The sequence below is a fragment of the Vidua macroura genome, chromosome 14 (assembly GCF_024509145.1).
Source record: "Vidua macroura isolate BioBank_ID:100142 chromosome 14, ASM2450914v1, whole genome shotgun sequence".
Taxonomy (NCBI): Eukaryota; Metazoa; Chordata; class Aves; order Passeriformes; family Viduidae; genus Vidua; species Vidua macroura.
In genome coordinates, this window is record NC_071584.1 from 20,494,310 (window position 1) to 20,513,388 (window position 19,079).

Genomic DNA, 19,079 nt, shown 5'->3' on the forward strand with positions numbered 1-19,079 from the left:
AGAGGAAAACCCTTTAAACGAAGCTAGGCCAAGACGACTTTCTGCCCAAGCCTGTTTAGAGAAGGTCATGTTTATTAAAGTATAAGGAAAAAAAAAGAAACCAACGGGTACTTGGCAGCCCTGCCAGGCTGCGCAGTAAGCACGGCTCCCGACAGCGGTGCCAGTCCTGGTGCCACAGCCTACGGCCTCAGCTTGGCCATGGTGGAGCGGAGCTGGAGCGTCCCCTCCGCCCAGGAGCCCGGGTACTGGCACATCTTCTGCCACAGGTTCAGCTCCTCGCCCGTGGAGTCCATCCAGTCCACAGCCTGCCCGTTGCTCATGCCTGGGGGAAAGGCGTGGGAGAAGTCACCGCTGGGGCAGCCCGGCGCCCGCAGCGCAGCAGCCCCAGCGAGGGGGGGCCCGCCGGCTCTCACCATTGCCCACCCCCAGGCGGACGCCCCCGAGGAAGTCGTTGCTGGCCAGCGGCTCCCGGTCCCAGACCGTCAGCTCCAGGCAGATGTGCTGCAGCTCCTCGGGCTTGATGCCGTTGTAGACAAAGGTGTGGTTGTAATGAGGGTTCAGGGTCTTCTTCACCACAGGCGTCTTCCTCTTGGAGGCTTTGTTTTTGTGTGGCAGGAGGTAGCTGGGGGAAGCAGCCCCTTGGGTGAGCAGCACATGGGCAACTGCCTCCTGCTCTGGGGGCTGGGGCACCTCAGCACCCCAGGACCCGGCCTGGAGCCCCCCTTCCTGCTGTTCCTGGCATGGCTCAGGAAGAAGGACCACGACACCCTGCAAGGGGCCCTCCTCCAGGTCCCCCAGCAGCTTTGGGAATACAGCCAGGGAGGACAGTGCCTTCCTCGCCCCCTGCCCCAGGACCCCCACTCACCCCTTGACAAAGCTGTCTGAGGTCCCTCCAGACTTGGCTGCTGTGAGGTTCTTGGCTTCTTTGATCCACACCTGGAGCTCACCGCCTTCCCCTGTTTTGCCTAGGAAAAACCCAACACGGTAGAAATTAATCAAATTTAATTTCTACCACTGCAAACTTCTGGAAAGTTCCTGCTGAGCACCCTTCATCCCAGAGGTAGGTGCAGAGCCTGGACTGGCATCTCCTCTTGCCTTCTCCTGTATTGGCCCTGCCTGCTGAGGGCAAAGGCAGACAAAATTGCTTCTTTGCTTCATGCAGGGACAGAGATCAAGCCTGGTCCAGCCCCAGAGAAGTACTGAGATGGTTTGGGCAGCCTGAGGACAGCCAGGTCTGCCCTGACCCAGAGCAGCTTTGCAGGCACTGCAGAGGAGAAGGCTGCAGTGACACCACCCAAAACCCCCATCCAGAGGCAGCCTGCATGGCCATGAGCAGGCCCTGCAGGGCTACACGATCCTGGAGCTTCAGCACTTACCTTTCCTGCCATTCCCAGCCCCAGGATGCTTGGCAGATGGGATGTACTTCATGGAGACCACCAGCTCCCCCTTGTACTGGTGGAAACCAGCAGCATCTGCCCCAACCTGCAAGGAGGTGAGAATTACCAACCACTGCAGAGAAGCCATGGCACACACAGTGACAGCCTGGTGTGCAGCACCTCCAGGCTGGGACAAAGGACTTGGCTTCTCCTAGATGTGGCTGAGGTGGCACACGTGCCTGCAAACTCTCCCTAGCATGACCAGTGCAGCCCAGCTCCTTTGGGAACTTATTTTATAAGTTCCTTTGGGAACTTATTTTGACCTGACGAGGAGAGGGAAGCTAGGCTCAAGGCAGAAGATCTGCCCTTTTTTACTACAACAGCACTGCTGTCTGCCCCTGGGGTATTCATACCTCCCAATATTTGATTTGGCACAAGCCTTTTGGCAATGCTCAGCTGAGGTCTCCACACCCCTCCGCCCACTGAGGGCTATACCCCCAAGAGGACCAGGCAAGGGAGGCTGTGGGCAGCAGGGGCACACCTTGCCATGCAGGGGTAGGAACTCCTCCAGGTGGCTCTCGAAGTTCCAGGCAGCCAGAGGGACCTCCACCTCCCCCAGGAACGTGTTGCGGCCGAAGCGATCGTGGTGCCACACCGAGAACTGCAGCGTCCTCGCGAGCAGGAGGGACTTGTTAATCTCATACTGGGGACAGAGAAAAGCACTGGTGAGCAGGCAGGAAAGGACAGGGGCAGGCCTGGCAAATTCCATCAGCTACAGCTCACGAGCACGAGAGGAGACAGGTCTGAGAAGCAGTGGATGCGCACAGGAGCCCGTTCCTCTTTCCTTCCATGCCTGCCAACACCTCAGAGTGCCAGGGCAGAGGTGCAGGAGCCTGTGCTGTCCCAGCAGGTGGCCCCTGGAGACAGGACTCATGGCATCTGGCCATCCCACACCAGCAGAGCTCTGCCAGACCACCGAGCCTCAGGTGGTCAGAGCACAAGACCTCAGCAAACCTGGCTGTGCGAGCCTGAAAACCAAACCGCAGCTCCCACTTCCTCCTGTGCAAGAGTGCCTGGCCTCAGAGGTGCACTGCCAGACTCAGGGACAGAGACAGCCAGCAGGGATGGTAAAGGAGAGTGCCAAGTTGTTCTGTGCTGGGGCCCAGAACTTATCTCTGCCCCTGTGGCGTGCTGCCCTCCCTCCTGCCACTGTAACACGCCTCCAGGGGCCAGGAAGCCTTCGCCTTGGAAGGAAATACCCAGGGTAAGCAGGATGCCTCTGCTCTGGGGAATGCCACAGGAACCAGGGACATGTCCTGTGACACAATTACATCTGCAGCTGTGCCTCCACCCCACCGTGGCACTGGGGCCTGGCAGCACAGCCAGAGCAGAGCTGGGACTGCAGGGATTTTGCAGCTTTCAGGGCGCAGTCTCTGGACATGGGTCCTCTGCAGAGACGCTGCTGCAGGGTTAGGAGCTCACCCCTCCCCTGGCTTGTTCCAGCAGCATCCCCTGGGTACCTGCAGGCCAGCCCAGCCCCACTCACCTTCAGCAGCTCGTTGTACAGGGGATTGATGGTATTGCGTTTGATGGTCGTCTTGCGTTTGCCTTGCCGGGATTTGTCGGGCAGGAGGTAGGTCTTCACGTACCTGCAGGGAGAACAGGCAGCACTTCAACAAGGTCCCCCCACAATTAATCCTCCGAGCTCCCCAGGGCAAGCCCAGACCTTCTGCCTCGCCAGGACCCTCCCACTTACAGCTCCCATCTCTGGTGGGCACCCACAACCCAGCTGGGCACCACCAGTGGTGGCAGCAGCCATCGCCCCCCTGGCTCTCACGGGTTGGAGCGCTTCCTGCCCTCGTCCCCATAGGCCAGCTGGCGACACTCCTTCACGTGAATGAACAAGGTCTGCGTCTTCTGCTCGTAGCTCAGGGAGAAGGAGATGCCCCCGGTGACAGCCACGCTGCCGAAGTCGCCGGCCTCACTGTAGATGCTGACCATGCTCCCCAGGGTGCTCTGGAAGACAAGGCAGGGCTGAGCTGGCACGGGATCACCGGACAGCCCCTCCTCATCCTCGGCAAGGTTACTCCCTGGGCCTCTTCTGCACAGCCCCCCTCAAGTCCCCGTGGCTGGGGATGGCCACAGGTGCCTCCCTCCCACACACAGCTGCCTGGAAGAGAGCTGGGTCTCTGCATTTTGATTCCCTTCTAGGGGAAGAAGCCCCCACACACGAGGCCCTTGCCCCTTCCCTCCAGGAGCTGCCTGCCCTGCCTCGCTCCCAGCCAACCCTTTGGCACTGCCTTTCTCCCCCACTTCTCCCTGCAGCAGAGCAGAGCCACGCCACGGGAGCTCACCGAGGAGGTGCCGCTGCGCACGCTGCCCCGGGCCACCCGCTGCCGGTGGATCTCCACCAGGTTATCGATGTCCTCCTCCTCCTCCTCCTGCAGGGACAGAGAAGCCACCGGTGTGGGGAGCGGTCAGGCACAGCCAGACAGACACCCGGCTCCTCCAGCTGGCAGCCACCTCCGTGGCACTCTGAGGGTCTCACCAGCTCCGTGTTGAGGCCAGGGACTGACTTGCTCCTGTCCCCCAGGGAACCACCTTCCCCCACAAGGTCCTCGGGGCGCAGGTCGATCACGGACTTGGTGTAGTCTGCACGAGAGGTGGTGAACAGCGGCACGGAGCAGGACTAGCAGAGCCCTGCTGCTGCCTCACGCAAGAAGGCTGCCCCAGCCTCTCCCATCTGCACTGAAAGCCCTTCCCAGCCCAGGGAGGAGGAGCTGCCCACCCCGGCTGTGTCAGCACCCGCGCATCTCTCACCCGCAGGCCTCACCACCCGCCGAGGGTTCTTCTTAAATATCATTTCATGCTCGTCCACCAAGGTGCTGCTGCGGGTCCCCACGGTGGCATCCTGGGGAGGAAGAGTCCCTTGAGAGCAGGGCAGGGCTAGGAGCCCTGTGGGGTGCCCAGCCCCATGCCCCAGGACAGGGCTGAGCCTGCCGGAGCAGCGTCACGCACCCGTCCGTCAGAGAACGCGTTCTTGGAGCGGAGAGGCAGGGTCAGGCTGGAGGAAGCAGGTCCTGCTGGCCCAACAACCTGTTTTCCAGGGATGGCTCTCTCCAGGGAGTTCCTCCTGTGGCGGACACAGAAAGGTCTGTCCCAGGCCACAAGCACAGCTGGCAGAGCAAGTGCTGGCCAGGAAATGCCACTTGAGCTGCCCGTAGCAGCCTGGGAGCAGAGGACCTTCCTGCCCAGGGACAGGCTTCAGCCCAGCCAGAGGAGCTAGTTTCCCCTCACTAGACTGAGAAAAACACACTTCAGATCAAGGTCCCAACCTCTGCCAGCCAGTCCTGCCAAGGACAACCCACGCTGGGATCCTCTCACCTGCCCCCCACATCAGCAGGACTAGGTCTGTAGCTGTCCAGGCTCATGTTTTCCATGGACTCTGTGTCGCTTTTGCCATCCCAAGGGTCTGAGGCATCTGGAAACAAACTGCAGACAAGCAAAACCACAGGTATGTCCTGTTTGGCGAGGAGGTCGGTCTGAGAGAGCTTCTGCACCGCCAATGATCCACTGGGGCAGCAGATTCCTCTCAAACCTGCAGCAGATGAGAGCTGGTGCCTGGAGCATGGGAGACAGCAAGGATTCTTACCTGGACCCCTCCCGGGGTGCAGGGGGGCTCGGCTGCCGGAGTGAAGAGGAGCTTTTAGGCTCGCTGAGCTGGGCTTTCTGGAGGAGAGTTTGTCCCACAGTCTCTCTTTTGTTGCCTGGAAGAGAGGCATCAGGAGGAACACTGCTCCAAGCTCATTGCCTGGAGCAGGAGCTGCTCCCATCCAGCCCCACACTGGGCAGAGATGCACTGGGGAAGGCTGGAGCATCCCAGGTGGCTGGGCTGTGGGAGGAGGCTTTGCTGTGGCACCCCTACCTGTCGGCCTGTGCCGCAGGGACAGCCGCACCATGTCGCTGCCCAGGTGGTTGGCAAAGCGGTTCACCCTCTGGTCATAGAACCAGTCACCCGTTGCCTTCTTCAGCTCCCTGCAGGGCAGGGGTGGTGGGGGCAGTCAGGGGCAGTGGGGGCTGTCAGCTGTGCCCCAACCCACCCTCGGTGCTGCCACAACCCAAGAACACAGGCACAATGGGCAAAATCAGCAGGTGACTGGGCAGGGACCACTCATGGGGCAGTTGACAGGCTCAGCTACATCCTCAGCAAACACGGGACCAAGGCAAGTTTTGTAGGATGGGGGAGGCCAAAAGGGAGGAAACCCGGGATGCTTGGAACACAAAGTGCACAGGGGAATGCTGCAGTCAGTTCAGAGGGTGAAGGAGACACAAGCGTGGGGTAGACCCATTTCTCCATCACCCAAACACGAGAACCCTCTCCAGGAGTGACAGCAGAGCAAGCTGCCCTGCACTGGGGAGGACCAGCCAGGCTAGGAAAGGCTGGCTATGGGGCATCAAGTTGAGGCAACTGAGAGGAGGAAGGGGACAGGAGGCATGTACAGAATGTGCCTGCCATTTGCCCTGGCTACTCACGCCTCCTTGGTGCAGACTTTGCAGCGCCAGGAGCCGCTGGGGCTGTAGGAACGGCAGTCCCGACACACCAAGTGGTTGCAGCCCCGGCAAGTGTTGGCCTTGGGGCTGACGCGGCCCAGGCTCTGCTGGCAGCGGGCGCAGGTCCGCTCGCTGTAGCGCTGGCTGCCCCGCTTGGCTCCCTTGCGCCGGATCTCCAGCAGCTCATTCTTCAGGCGCCTGCTCAGAGCCGACACCAGGAGCTGTCAGGGGCGCCCCGGGACCCCGGCGACACCCGTCACCCACACTCGCACTCATCCGCCCGCCTCCAGAGCAAAGCGGGGAAGCAGCTCCTGCCCCGCTCCAGCCGCGTTCGCACCTGATCCTTCTCTCCTCCGCCTTGCGGAGCTCCTCGTCGCGCTGCAGGACCTGCAGGATCAGATCCCTCTCCACGTCCGACAGGAAGGACAGGTCCACAGCCTCCGACATCGCTCCACCTGGGATGGCTGGCCCTCACCGGACGCCAGCTAGGGACATGCCAGCTGCTGAGCGCGGGTCCCGCCCCGCGAGGTGCCCCGTGCCCGCTCCCGGGGCTGGACGGGATGGCGGCACCCGGGACACCGGCCCGCCCGCCGTCTCCACCGCCCTGTCCCGGGCTGGGCTCGGGCCGCCTGCCAGCCCCGCCGCCCCGGTGACCTCAGCCGGCTCCGTGGGACCGGGCTGACGCCCAGCAGCCGCGGGCAGCCCCGGCAGGAAGGAGCCGCCCCGGGCTGCCCCTCCCACGAACGCACCGCGGCTCGGAGCTGCCCGAGCCCGAGGAGCCGCCGGGAGCGGACGCGCACCAGGGCGGCAGGGGCCGGATCCGGCTCGCAGGCGGCGGCACCAGGACCCGGGCGGCCGCGGCCGCTCCCGCCTGGACGGAGCCGGAGCGCCTGCTCGGGGGCTGCAGCCGCTCCCCGCTCCCGCCCGGCTCGGCGGAACCGGCGGGAGGGACCTTCCCGTCCCCGCAGCCGCACTCCGGCGTCCCTCGGGGAGGAGGGGGCGGCGGGGCGGACCCCAGGCTCCTCTCTGTCGGGGAAAGGGGGGCCGAGGGCACCGCGTTCCCAGCGCGGCCACCGGGGCTAGGAACTGCCCCCCGCCCGGGACACCGCGGCTGGATCCCCGGACCACAGAGGGACCCCTGGCTCTCCCCGACTCCCCACCAGCCGAGGGATCCCCGTCCTCCCCCGTCCGCGGAGGAACCCTCGGTACCCCCGCCGGCGGAGCGCCGCCCGATCCCGCGATCCTCCCGGTACCTGCAGCGGCTCCGGGCGGCGCCTCCCGGCAGCGGGAGCGGGGAGCCGGCAGGGGAGGGCGGCGCCGGTGCCTTAAAGGAGCCGCGCCGGCCGCACCTGCGGCACGGACGGGGCGGCCCGTGCGGGAGGCGGTGCCCGCTCCCTCCAGCCCCTTCCCCCGCCCGATCACCCCCGGCAGAGCTGCGGCTCCGGCCCCGCGGGCCGCTTTCCCCGGTGCCCCGTGGCCCTGACTGGGTGGGCGGCTTCTCCCGAAGAGCACAGAGCGCACGGACACCCGAACTGCGGGGGACCCCCCGGCATCCCCAGGGAGGAGCCCAGGGGCGCGGCCGTGGTGTCCGCCCGCCGCAAGGCTCCAGCCGCTGCCCTTGTCCTTCGCGGCAGAGATACCGTCCCCGCAGGGCGCCTCGTCCCTGTCCCCCGCAGCACAGGCACCGGGGAGCCCGAGCACCCGCGGCTGGCCGAGCCGCGGGGCTCCACCCGCGGGCAGGCGGTTTCTCGCCACGCAGGACAGCGGGGGAAGCCACCTGGGTGCAGCCCCAAGGCAAACGAGAGGACGCGGCTCTGCCCACACTTTCGGCCGCACCCCAGGGATGGGAGAGCCGGAGGCTCCCAGCGCTGTGGGAGGTGATGGGACATTGACACAGTGGAAAAAACCACGGAGACATCAAAGGGCCAGCGGGAGCTTCCTCCTGGGGCAGGGGTTCGCTCCATCGGGAGTACACAATAAATATGCAGAGGGCTTTGGGCTTGCAGGCAGACAATGCCACAGAGGCTTTGCTCCCTGAGCCCCTCCACACACCACCCCAGGACCCAAAGTGCCCAGGCCAGACCCCCACGCTTGCACCAATATTCACATTTTAACTGGACACCAACAAGAGGTGGTGAGAAATATCTTTATTTCTGAAAAAAAAAAAAGATAGGAAGGAAACGGGATGAAGAGACTTGCTTCCAATACATTAAAAAAGCATGCTGGTAAATACAAGCACAAAGCTTGTCCCTGACCTGCTGAAATGAACTCAGCAGGAACCCAAGGCTTCTCAGCACTGTGGCTCTCTCCTGTGTGAAAATGGGGCTCAAGGTGCTACCACATGTCCGAGACCTGGGCAGCGAGTGGCAGAGCCAGGGCAGAACACTGGCACTCTGTGCCCCAGCTTGCCCCATCCTCGTCTGGATCCTGAAGGGATCTGCCGTGGGGAGCACAACCCTGTGTGCCCTGCTGGCACTGCTGGGCAGTGCTGCCACCTGGGAACCAGGGGACATAAGGCACATCCAGGCTGGCAGCAGGACACTGCTGGTAGCATCTCCCTGCCCCTGGTGCTTGATACCACCCTTCCACGGGAGCTGGAGCCCCAGCGGTGCCCACGCCCCGCTAAACGGGCGGCGCAGGCCGGCACTCGAGGTCCAGCACGAGGTGATGCACGTGAGGCGCGTAGGACTTCACTGCCTCGACGTGCAGGACGCTGGTGCGCCACGGCCGCCCGTGCAGCTCTGCCAGCAGCCCCCGGATCCGTGCGGCCGTGCCTTCAGCCCAGCTCCGCCACTCGGGTCTGAGCCTGGCCCCCGGCGTGTCCTCCCCACCGGGCTCTGTCGGGCGCCGTGCCTCTCCCGCGGAGCTGGCTGCCCCTGCAGAGCCCCGCTCAGCCGGCAGCTGGGCCGGCGCCGGGCCGGCCTCCACGTTGTGGTGGATGTGGAGAACCCCGCCCGTGTCCTTCTTCAGGACGCGGCAGGCCACCGGCCAGCCTTCCTCCGAGCTGGGAATCAGCCCCAGGTTCACCCTGTCTGCCACGTCCCGCAGCTGCAGCTGGGAGGAGAGCGGGGGTGAGGGGACGCCCGCGGGAGGGGCCCCGCGGCCCGGCGGCAGCGCTCACCTGCCGGCTGTCCCCGCTGTGGATGCGGCAGCGATCCCGCACGCCGTTCAGCACCAGGCTCCTGTGCAGGGCCTCCACGGCGTGGCTGTTCCACTCACAGGCGTGGACAAAGGCGGCCCCCGCGTGCACCAGGAAGGGCAGAGTGAAATAGCCGATGCCTGCAGGCAGGAGGTGGCAGCGGCTGGGGGCAGGGGCCTCCCGAGACCCACACTCCTGCCCGAGGGCAGGGCAGCATGCACATTGCCACCCTGCCTCTCCAAGTCTGCTTTGCTCTGGCTTGGAAAAAGCCCAAACGCTGGAAAAATGGAAATTTATCCCTCCCTCTTCTGCAAAAGCAAAATCTGCCTCGAAAAATGTTTACAGGAGCTTATTTTACCTCCAGTCTTTGGTCACCAGGTTGAGACCTGCCTGGCTCTGCAGAAGTGTCCAGATTACCATTTCTTTAGATTAATCCACAGCAGTTTTGTGGGTGGCATGTCCTTTCAGTGCGGCACAAATTGGACGCACTAACTTCCTTAAGCACAAACAGTGGCAAATCTTTCCCCTGGATCCAAGTGATTCCCCAAACCAGCACTAGGCAGCACTAGACTTCTCAGAGCCTGAGAACAGGACATCCTAAGTGTCCAGAGGCTGCAGGGACACAGGCAGGACAGCAGTGCCAGGAGAGCTGAAGGGCTCACAAGACAAGACAGGAGTTCTAAGCCCGAGTATTTTTCATTCCAAGCTGGAAATGACATTTCCTGTGTACTTGGATGCCTTCAGCACCTGTCCTGCCCCTCCTCCGTCCCCATTACCTGCATAGAGATCCACCAGGACCTCCCCGGAGCAGGGCAGCGAGGCCACACGCAGCTTCTCCGTGATGTTGCCCGGGGAGAACATGCACTTGGTCACATCGAAGGTGTACCTGCAAGACCCCGCCCAGATGGTGAGGGCAGCCCCTTCCCCGGCCAGCCGCATCCTGCAGCTCCTGCCCACCTGATCCCGTTGTCCACGTGCTCCACCCAGCCGTGCTGGCCCAGCAGCAGGGTGACGCTGGGGGTCCGCATCCCATCCGGCATCACCCGTCCCCGCCTGGCCACCCGCCGGGCCCCCAGAGCCGAGGCCACCGCCTGCCAGAGCGCCGAGCCTGCAACACAGCATCCCGGGAGATGCGGGCAGCGCGGGCTGTGTCCTGTCCCGTACCCGTACCTGTGTCCCGTCCCGTACCCGTGTCCCATCCCATTCCCGTGTCCCGTTCCCGTGTCCTGTCCCGTTCCCGTGTCCCATCCCGTTCCCGTGTCCCGTTCCCGTGTCCTGTCCCGTGTCCTGTCCTGTCCCGTTCCCGTGTCCCGTTCCCGTGTCCTGTCCCGTGTCCTGTCCCGTTCCCGTGTCCCGTTCCCGTGTCCCGTTCCCGTGTCCTGTCCCGTGTCCTGTCCTGTCCCGTGTCCCATCCCGTTCCCGTGTCCCGTTCCCGTGTCCCGTTCCATTCCCGTGTCCCATCCCGTTCCCGTGTCCCGTTCCCGTGTCCCGTTCCCCTGTCCCATCCCGTTCCCGTGTCCCGTTCCCGTGTCCTGTCCCGTTCCCGTGTCCTGTTCCCGTGTCCCGTTCCCGTGTCCCGTTCCGTTCCCGTGTCCCGTTCCCGTGTCCCGTTCCCGTGTCCCCTCCCGTTCCCGTGTCCCGTTCCCGTGTCCCCTCCCGTTCCCGTGTCCCGTTCCCGTGTCCCGTTCCCGTGTCCCATCCCGTTCCCGTGTCCGTGTCCCGTCCCCGTGTCCCGTTCCCGTGTCCCATCCCGTGTCCCATCCCGTTCCCGTGTCCCGTGTCCCGTGTCCCAAGGCCGCTCACCCAGCCTGTCCCAGGGCGCAGCCCTGAAGCTGTCCTCGCTCAGCAGCACCATGTCGCCGTGCCTCTGCCAGGCGTGCGGCACGTCCCGCTCCAGCTCCGCCGACCAGCCCGCACCCAGCAGCCGCCGCAGCTCGTCCCGCAGCCTCCGGGCCGGCGTGCGGCGGCGGGCGGCCCTGGAGGGGACAGGCTCCTGCAGCGGGGACGTGGCGCGGGGGCTCGGCGCCCAGCGCCGCCCGCGGGGCTCGGCCCGAGGCGGCTGTCCCCACCTGGATGCGGAGCAGCTCACACGGCATCTCCGGGGGCAGGCAGAGCTGCGAGAGCTTCTCCTCCAGCACGGGCAGGGCCACGCGGCCGCCCGGCGCCCGCTGCAGCCGGTACCGCCCGTCCAGGAGCCGCTCCTCTTCCAGGCGTTCCCTGCGGGGCGAGGCGCTCAGGCGCTTCCCAGCCGCCCGGCCGGCCCTGGCGGAGCAGCGCGCAGGGCCCCGTTGCCCCGCGTTCCCACCGCGCCTCACCTGAGGCGCTGGGCGAACCTCCGCTCCGTGGCCACCGCCGGGACCTCCGCGGCTTCCATCCTGCCGAGCCCCAGGCGGTGTCAGGCTCGCCGGGGGCTGCGCCCCGGCGCCCGAAGCGGCTCCCCTGAGGCCGCGGGGCTGGCCGGAGGCCGCTCTCGGTGTCGGGGGATCCCCGAGGCCGCGGCAGCCCCGCCCGGGGGTCCCGGGGAGTCCCGGCCCCCCCGCCCCGCTGCCAGCGGTGCCGCGTTTCCCGCCGGAGCGCTTTTTGAAAGCGCCGCTGCCAGGCTTGTTGCGGGTGGAAGCGGAAGCGGGGGGGGACGGGTGTCGCGCGGACCGGAAGCGGCGCGGGCGGCGCGATGGCGGGGCTGTCGGTGCGGGACCCCGCCGTGGATCGCTCCCTGCGCTCCGTGTTCGGTGAGGCCGCGGGGGCGGGACCGCGACCTGCAAAGGGAAAGGGGCACGGACGGACGGACGGGCGGGTTTCCGCCCCTCGCCGTCGGGGCCGGTAGCCGCCGCGCTGACCGGCGGCACCGTCTGTCTCCGCAGTGGGGAACATCCCGTATGAGGCCACGGAGGAGCAGCTGAAGGACATTTTCTCGGAGGTTGGGCCCGTGGTCAGCTTTAGGTGAGAGCGGCCGCAGGCCTCCCCCGGTCCCCCTGCTCGGCGCAGAGCGAGCCCCGCGGGCTCCGCGGAGCCGGCCTTGGAACCGTGGACTCGGAAACCCTTAACGCCGGGAAAGGCCTCTAAAGCCGTCCAGCCCGGCCGCTCCCTCAGCGCTGCCAGGCCCGCCGTGTCCCCACGTGCCACATGCACGCCGCTTTTGGCCACTCGCAGGGACGGTGGCTCGGCCGCTGCCCCTTCTGGTGCCTGAGAACCGCTTTGGCGGGGGAACTTAGCCCGACATCCCGTCTGAACCTCCCGGGGCCCCCTCCGGGCTGTTTCCTCACGCTGAGCAGCAGCTGCGGGGGTTGTGAGGCTGTGCCAGCTGTGCCCGGTGGCTGTGCCAGGCTCACCTGGAGGTGGAGCACAATGCCCGGGCACAGCAGGTGGATGTGGGCACGCAGCTCTGGGCTGGAGGAGCCGCCCTGCCGTGGCTGATACGGCTCTGTGCTCTGCACTGCCATCCCTGTGCCTCCCACAGGTGTTCTCCAGGCCGGGCACCAGCCTCTGCAGAGCTCTCAGTTCAGGTTTTGGGAGTTCTGGGAGCAGCCAGTCCCGTCCTGTGCCCCGTGGGGCCACGGGAGGCACGCACACAGCTGGCACTGGTGGGCATCCCGCCCGCCACAGCCGTGCCAGGAGCCAGCAGGCCCTTTGGCTTTGGCGTGGGCCCGACTGCCGCGCCTCGGGCTGAGCTCACCGTGCCCCCGGCGCTGCCGGGCTCTATCCCCGCGTCCCCCGCGCTGCCCCCGGCGCCCTCAGCAGCGGCCTTGCTCTCCTCGCTGCCAGGCTGGTGTACGACAGGGAGACGGGCAAGCCCAAGGGCTATGGCTTCTGCGAGTACCAGGACCAGGAGACGGCGCTCAGCGCCATGCGCAACCTCAACGGGCGCGAGTTCAGCGGCAGGGCCCTGCGCGTCGACAACGCCGCCAGCGAGAAGAACAAGGAGGAGCTCAAGAGTGAGTCGGGCTTTTGGGGGTCTCCCTCACGCCGGGCCCGGCCTCGGCAGCGCTGCAGGGCGGGCGGTGTCTCTCCTGCCAGGCTGGCGGAGCTGACCTGCTCTCAGAGGTGTTGTGAGTGGCTCCCCAGAGGGATGCGTGGGCTCAGCTCTGGGGTTTCACTCCCGGATGATGGCAGAATTACTTAGGTTGGAAAAGGTTTGTGAGGATCACGGTCCAACCTTTGACCAAACACACTGCATCGGCCAGACTGGAGCACTAAATGCCACATCCAGTCTGTCCTTAAACGCTTCCAGGAAGAGTGACTCCACAGCCTCCCTGAGCAGCCTGTTCCCATGCCTAGTCACCCCTTCTGGGAAGCAATTCCCCCTAAGGTCTCCCTGGTTTTGCTGCCTCCTTTTCCCCCGGCGGGCTGGTGCTCCCCTCCTGCCGAGCCTGTTCCACGCGCTGTCCGTGTCGCAGTACGAAGTCACCAACTGTGTTGCAGGCTTGGGCACAGGTGCACCCATCATAGAGTCGCCCTATGGGGACCCTGTCAACCCCGAGGATGCCCCCGAGTCCATCAGCCGGGCAGTGGCCAGCCTGCCGCCCGAGCAGATGTTCGAGCTGATGAAGCAGATGAAGGTGAGTGCAGGAGCTCCCCGTGTGAGCACAGCTGCTCCCGCCACTGCCTGCGCCCTCCCAGCCGTGCCACACCTTGTCAGAGCTCTGAGCAGTGCCTGTCTTTCTCAGCTGTGTGTCCAGAACAGCCCCCAGGAAGCCAGGAACATGCTGCTCCAGAACCCCCAGCTGGCTTATGCACTGCTGCAGGCCCAGGTGGTCATGAGGATCGTCGACCCGGAGATCGCGCTGGTTTGTGCCTTGCTGCTCATCCGGGGCTGGCAGGATATTGGTGGTAGCCTTTCTGCAGTGGCAGTGGAAAAGAGCTCCTTTCTCCTTCTTCCTCCCCTAGAAAATCCTGCATCGCCAGACCAGTGTTCCTCCTCTGATCCCAGGCAACCAGCAGGCAGTGCCAGGGCCGGGGCCTGGGCCGGGACCGGGGCCTGGGCCAGGGCCCAACGCGCAGCTGAACCCGCAGAACACGCCGTCGTCCCAGCCACAGCCCATAGTAAGAGCCTGCACAGCACGTGAGGTGTGCAGGAGCAATGGGCAGTGCCAGCTCTCCCAGCTGGGGCACGTGCCCAGGTGTCGGGGCGTCCCTGAGATCCAGTGTCTCTCCGGGCAGGGCGGGATGCACGTCAACGGCGCTCCTCCTCTGATGCAGCCACCCATGCAGGGGGGAGTGCCAGCCCCAGGACAGATGGCAGCCCCTGTGCAGGGCCCAGGCCCTGGCCCCATGGCTCCAGGAGGTGAGTTTGGGCCGAGCTGCCCCACCTGTGAGCACACGGGTCCTGCAGACACCCCCCTCTGCCTTCCCCCTAACCACAGGGCTCGGCCCTGTGAGAGCACATGTAGTCCTGTACTGTACATTGTGGTTGTGCTGCTGCCAGAGGTGGGCTGCAAACTTGGGTTATCCCTGGGGGGGAACCAACACCAAGGGGGTAAACCTCCAGGTGCTCCCCCAGGAGCTGGGAGCGAGAAGGTATTTGGGACCAAAGGAACAGGTTAGTCATCCGGGATGGCTGAGGAGGGGTCTGATCTCTGCCTGTCCCCTCTCAGGTGGGATGCAGCCACAGGTTGGGATGCCGGGTGCAGGGCCCGTCCCCTTGGAGCGTGGACAAGGTAAAACAGACGTGTGTAGTGCTGTGTGTGGTGTGAGCCTCGCTCCAGTGAGCAGTGCTGTGCCCTAGCTGTCTGCAGCCTGGCTGTGCCCAGCCCCGGGGCTGTGCCCGGGTTTGTTGGCTGGGGCACAAGGCTGTGGCAGCAGCTCCCTGGCTCCCAGGGCTCAGCCCCTGCCCCAGTTGGCTCCCGGCTCGTTCCGCACCCTGTTGTGCAGCCGTGCCCTGGAAGCCAGGAGAGCTGCCTGCCCCCACCGAGCGGGATGTGTCTGTGTTTTCCACCTCTGTGAGCCCGTGTCTGTCCCTGTGCTTGTGCGGGCAGGCAGAGCTTGCTCTTCTCTGGTCCTTGTCCTGCTCCTTCGCTGCCTGGGTGCTGGGAAGCCGCTGGCGCGGCCGCCGCGTCCTCCCGCGCCGCGCCCAGCAGAGGGAGCCGCGGCTCCGTTTGGCTCGAGGCTTGGCAGGGGCTTGGCGGAGGGTGACGGCTCGGCTTTCCCTCCGCAGGCACGGTCTGTACGGCCCGGCCCTGGGGCCCGATTCCTTACGGTTCACACGTTGCCATACGTAGGTTAGTACGGCCCCGGTGTTCCTGTTCTCCCGGGAGCAACACGTGCAGACACCTGGCACCTCTGTTGCCTTGACTTCTATCCTAGGCCTTGTTTCAGCAACATGCAAATCTAGTCTGAGATCCTTTGGCCTTAGGGTCAGCTGACTCTCATTTTCTTTGGGGTGGGCACTGTCTTCCTGAAAGCTGTCTGATAGTTCTTGGCACCCAAAAGGTTTTGGAGAGCAGAAGCTGGGTGTGCGTTATGGGGCCAGCGTGGCCCCACGGAACGCCGCGTCTCTTGGCAGGATGTCTTCTCTGCCTGCCTCTGTCCCTGAGTGAGGGAAGGACCGTGCCACGCTGGCTGTCCTGCCCGTGGTGACAAAGAGGGTGTGAGCGGAAGAGGTTGATAAAGCCAGACTTGCAACATTTTCTCTGTAGGTTTTCCTGGGGATTTCAGGGTGCGTGATCCCGCAGGCAGCACTGTCCCCAAAGCCGGTGCATGTGTGCATACACTATTTACGTGTCTGCTCTTTCCCTCTTTTCCTGCTGCTTGCCCAGGGAACCTGCAGCTCTCGCCCGTGGGACCTGCCAGGCCTGCGTCTATCGAACGCGTTCAAGGTACCCCGGCACCAGCTCCCTCTTCCCATGGAGCTCGTTGTGGAGTGTGCAGAGAGCAGCTCTCACCCTGCTGTTCTCAGGGACAGGCACTGCCATGTCACTCCTTGTAGCCTGACAGCAGTAAGAGGAGATGAAGGAGGCAGGATTTCTTCTAGGGCTACAGGAGAGAACAGGCTAGAACCATGCATGGAGCCTCCAGTGCAAAAGGAGAGCCTGTTTGGAAAGGGCTTCTGCCTAAGATCCAGCCCCCTTTGACACTGTGCTTCCAGGAGCCTTCCAGGTCTTGCTTTGCTCTTGGCCCCACGTCAGCAGGGTGTTGATGCCCACGCTTGTAGGGATTGCCATGGGGGCACCCATGCTCGGTTTGGCCCCTGGTGCCATAAGAAACCTGAAATAAAACCCGAGAAGAAAAAGAGAGGAATAAAATTGGCAGCCAGGGAAGGGGCTTTGGTGTGCTCCAGCCTCGTGCGTGGGGCTGCGCCCCCAGCAGACAGCACAGCTCAGGGGAGCAGCGTGGCTGCCCCACGCCCGGCCTGAGAGCGCCGGGGACAGTCTTGGCACGGCACTGGTCATGCAGATCCTCACGAGTTCTTGTGTGTCTCCCTGGCAGTGCCCATGCCAGACCCGAGGGCCCCTATGCAGCGTGGACCTCTACCTGCTAGTGGCCCGCCGCCCCGAGGCCTTTTGGGAGATGCCCCGAATGACCCTCGCGGAGGGACCCTGCTCTCAGTCACTGGAGAAGTGGAGCCCAGGTGAGGGGAGAGGGAAGGAGAGGAGCCCTTGGCACTGTCCCCTGCCCAAGGGTAGCCTCTCGCTGAGGACAGGGATGGCACCAGCCTTCCGGGAGTCGCTGCTGCCTGGTCGGAGGCCTGCGTGCTGCCAACCGTGGGGGCCGGCCCGTTTCCCCGGGGAAGGGATCTCCCCGGGGTGATGGCAGCTGCCCTGTGGCATGGGGCCACCAGCACCCATCCCTGTGCCAGCCTCACCCTCCTCCCCTGCGGCCGGCTTCGGGGGCAATCCCAGCGCTCTGCCCAGACCGTGCCAAGCCAGTGTCTGATTCACACTCTCTCGCTTTTTCTCCTCCTCCTGCTTTGCTCTCCTCGTCTCTCTGCGTCAGAGGTTACCTTGGGCCGCCCCACCAGGGAGCCCCTATGCACCATATGCCTGGTCATGACAGCCGTGGCCCCCCCCATGAGATGAGGGGGGGACCCATGGGAGAACCCCGACCACTGATGGGAGAGCCGCGGGGGCCCTTGATGGATGCTCGAGGTGAGAGAGGGGGCATGAAATACTGGGTGGCTTGGATTGTGCAGGCAGGAAGTCAGAGTGGAGCCGGCTGCCCCGACCCAAGGCATAGGAAGGGGGTTTGGGCAGTGAAATGACTGACTCCAGGCGAGGAGGGCCAGTCCCAGGGTGCAAGGGACTTTCTCCAGGCATGTCCCCTCTGCCCCCAGCCCTGCACTTGTTGGGTGCTCGCTGGCCCCCAGACAAAGGAGGCAGCAGGCTCGTTCCCACACTCCTTGCAGCACTGCTTCCTTCAGGAGCTTACCTTGTGTTTCCTCCGCAGTCGGAAGAGATCCCCGAGGGCTGGAGCCACGAGGGCTGGAGCCGCGCGGGCTGGAGCCCCGGGTGATGGAGGCGCGAGCGCTGGAGGCGCGAGGCCTGGAGCCGCGGGTGCTGGAGCCACGAGTGCTGGAAGCCAGGGCCATGGAGGCCAGGGTCCTGGAGCCCCGCGGCCTGGAGCCTCGAGGGCCTGGTCCCAACCCGCGTGGCCCAATGCCTGGTGGGATACAGGGTCCTGGGCCACTTAACATGGGAGCCAGTGGCCCGCAGGGGCCCCGCCAGGTACACACGGCTCTGCTCAGCCGCTCGGGCACCGACGGCATCCTCTAGGCTGGGGCTGGGTGGGGGGTGTCCCACAGAGCTGCAGCTCTGGGAAGCACCAGGCTTTGGTCACTGGCTCTGAGGGGTCAGGGCATCTGTCCCATTTCCCCAGGCACTGCCCATCAGCTGGGGACAGGACAAGGCTCAGGCCTCTCTCCACCTCTTCCTGAGACACAGAAAGGAGCACAGGAGTTGGGAGGGGAGAGCACATAAAATGCACTCTCTCTTCATGCTCAGGCATCTTCAAGCAGTCCGTGAGGGCATCCATCTGATCATCTGTTTTACCTTCCTGAATTTGTGTTGCTCAGTCCAGAAACCCCCCAGTCTCTAACCCCCCCTCTCTTACTCCCCCAGGTTCCTAACATGGCTGGGGCAGGCATGCAGGGAGGAGGCATACCTGGGGCCGGAGTCCAAGGAGCTGGTCAGCCTGGAGGCTTTAGCCCTGGACAGAGCCAGGTCACTCCCCAGGATCACGAGAAGGTGAGAGAGCAAAAGGGAAAGGGTGAGACAGTAGGAGCAGCACTTCCTGTGTGCCTTTCTGTGGTGGGGCCAGCCCCTCCCTGGCTCTGGTATGCTGTGGCTGCTATTGCAGGGCACATCTCTGACCCCTCTTTCCCCACAGGCAGCACTGATCATGCAGGTCCTGCAGCTGACAGCAGACCAGATCGCCATGCTGCCCCCAGAACAGCGGCAGAGCATCCTCATTCTGAAGGAGCAAATCCAGAAATCCACGGGGGCACCCTGACAGGTGATGTCCTTAACCTGGTCTCACCCTGTGCCTGTTTCCCTCCAGCAAAACAGAGCTGCCCAGGATGGGACTCTGCCCTGCTTCCCTCTGTACCAGGCTCACCCTCCTCTCCTTCTTTTTGGCAGGCACAAGATGGAGATGCCTTGTGCCTGGATAGAGGTGATGCTTCATGGCAGCTGCTTCCCATTGCTACCTGAGCTGATGGTGCATTTTAGGAGAGGTTATGTCACTCTCAAGAGGTTTTTCCCTCCAGTTCATCCTTTTTTTTTTTTTTTTCTGTGTATATTTTATGGTGTTTGAAATAAAGTGGGAGGAGGGTTTGAGTAAATCCACGTCCCTGGCTGCCTTGTTTGGTCTCTCATGGAGGCCAGAGTGGGAGTGTTGGGTTCTGGAGCAGTGTGGCCTGGCTCCAGTCTCGTCCAAACCAGTTGCCATCCTCCCTCCTCCCCACACAGGGCAAGAACTAATCATGGAATTTCTTGTGCCCTGCTGTTTACAGGGGTCTAGGGGAAGGGCAGGACAGAGAGCTTGGCTTTCTATTCCTGCTGGCCGGGCAGGAAGGGCTCTGG

The 19,079-nt window shown here is 64.3% G+C and overlaps 3 protein-coding genes across 7 annotated transcripts; 1 reads left to right on the forward strand and 2 right to left on the reverse strand.

The window, feature by feature from the left end:
* Nucleotides 1-50: 50 nt before the first annotated feature.
* Nucleotides 51-7,244, reverse strand: SYTL4 (synaptotagmin like 4). Of its 2 annotated transcripts, none has more exons than XM_053990165.1 (17): nt 7,181-7,244; nt 6,265-6,412; nt 5,910-6,125; nt 5,302-5,411; nt 5,029-5,143; nt 4,761-4,868; nt 4,395-4,509; nt 4,197-4,287; nt 3,925-4,028; nt 3,731-3,814; nt 3,214-3,392; nt 2,923-3,025; nt 1,918-2,079; nt 1,377-1,482; nt 866-965; nt 414-622; nt 51-322 (listed from the first exon to the last, which is right to left on the reverse strand). In XM_053990165.1, exons 2-17 carry the CDS (start codon nt 6,372-6,374, stop codon nt 180-182), a joined length of 2,055 nt encoding a protein of 684 aa, XP_053846140.1. In that variant the 5' UTR covers nt 6,375-6,412; nt 7,181-7,244; the 3' UTR covers nt 51-179. The 2 variants fall into 2 exon arrangements, with proteins under 2 accessions (XP_053846140.1, XP_053846139.1); XM_053990164.1 differs by having other exon boundaries at nt 3,731-3,817.
* Nucleotides 7,245-8,035: 791 nt separating this feature from the next.
* Nucleotides 8,036-11,532, reverse strand: TRMT12 (tRNA methyltransferase 12 homolog). Of its 2 annotated transcripts, none has more exons than XM_053989858.1 (7): nt 11,382-11,532; nt 11,136-11,283; nt 10,870-11,059; nt 10,024-10,174; nt 9,843-9,952; nt 9,049-9,206; nt 8,036-8,975 (listed from the first exon to the last, which is right to left on the reverse strand). In XM_053989858.1, the coding sequence occupies exons 1-7, from the start codon at nt 11,438-11,440 to the stop codon at nt 8,550-8,552; spliced, it is 1,242 nt and encodes a 413-aa protein (XP_053845833.1). In that variant the 5' UTR covers nt 11,441-11,532; the 3' UTR covers nt 8,036-8,549. The 2 variants fall into 2 exon arrangements, with proteins under 2 accessions (XP_053845833.1, XP_053845832.1); XM_053989857.1 differs by having other exon boundaries at nt 8,036-8,981.
* On the forward strand, nt 11,517-18,838 carry CSTF2 (cleavage stimulation factor subunit 2). 3 transcript variants are annotated; one of them, XM_053989851.1, is made up of 15 exons: nt 11,517-11,795; nt 11,928-12,006; nt 12,829-12,998; nt 13,486-13,622; nt 13,731-13,850; nt 13,951-14,106; nt 14,224-14,347; nt 14,658-14,720; nt 15,819-15,878; nt 16,489-16,630; nt 16,996-17,147; nt 17,446-17,723; nt 18,117-18,242; nt 18,385-18,510; nt 18,636-18,838. In XM_053989851.1, the coding sequence occupies exons 1-14, from the start codon at nt 11,738-11,740 to the stop codon at nt 18,505-18,507; spliced, it is 1,788 nt and encodes a 595-aa protein (XP_053845826.1). In that variant the 5' UTR covers nt 11,517-11,737; the 3' UTR covers nt 18,508-18,510; nt 18,636-18,838. The 3 variants fall into 3 exon arrangements, with proteins under 3 accessions (XP_053845826.1, XP_053845827.1, XP_053845828.1); XM_053989852.1 differs by lacking the exon at nt 15,819-15,878 and having other exon boundaries at nt 11,518-11,795; XM_053989853.1 differs by lacking the exons at nt 15,819-15,878; nt 16,489-16,630; nt 16,996-17,147 and having other exon boundaries at nt 11,519-11,795.
* The last annotated feature ends 241 nt before the right edge of the window (nt 18,839-19,079 follow it).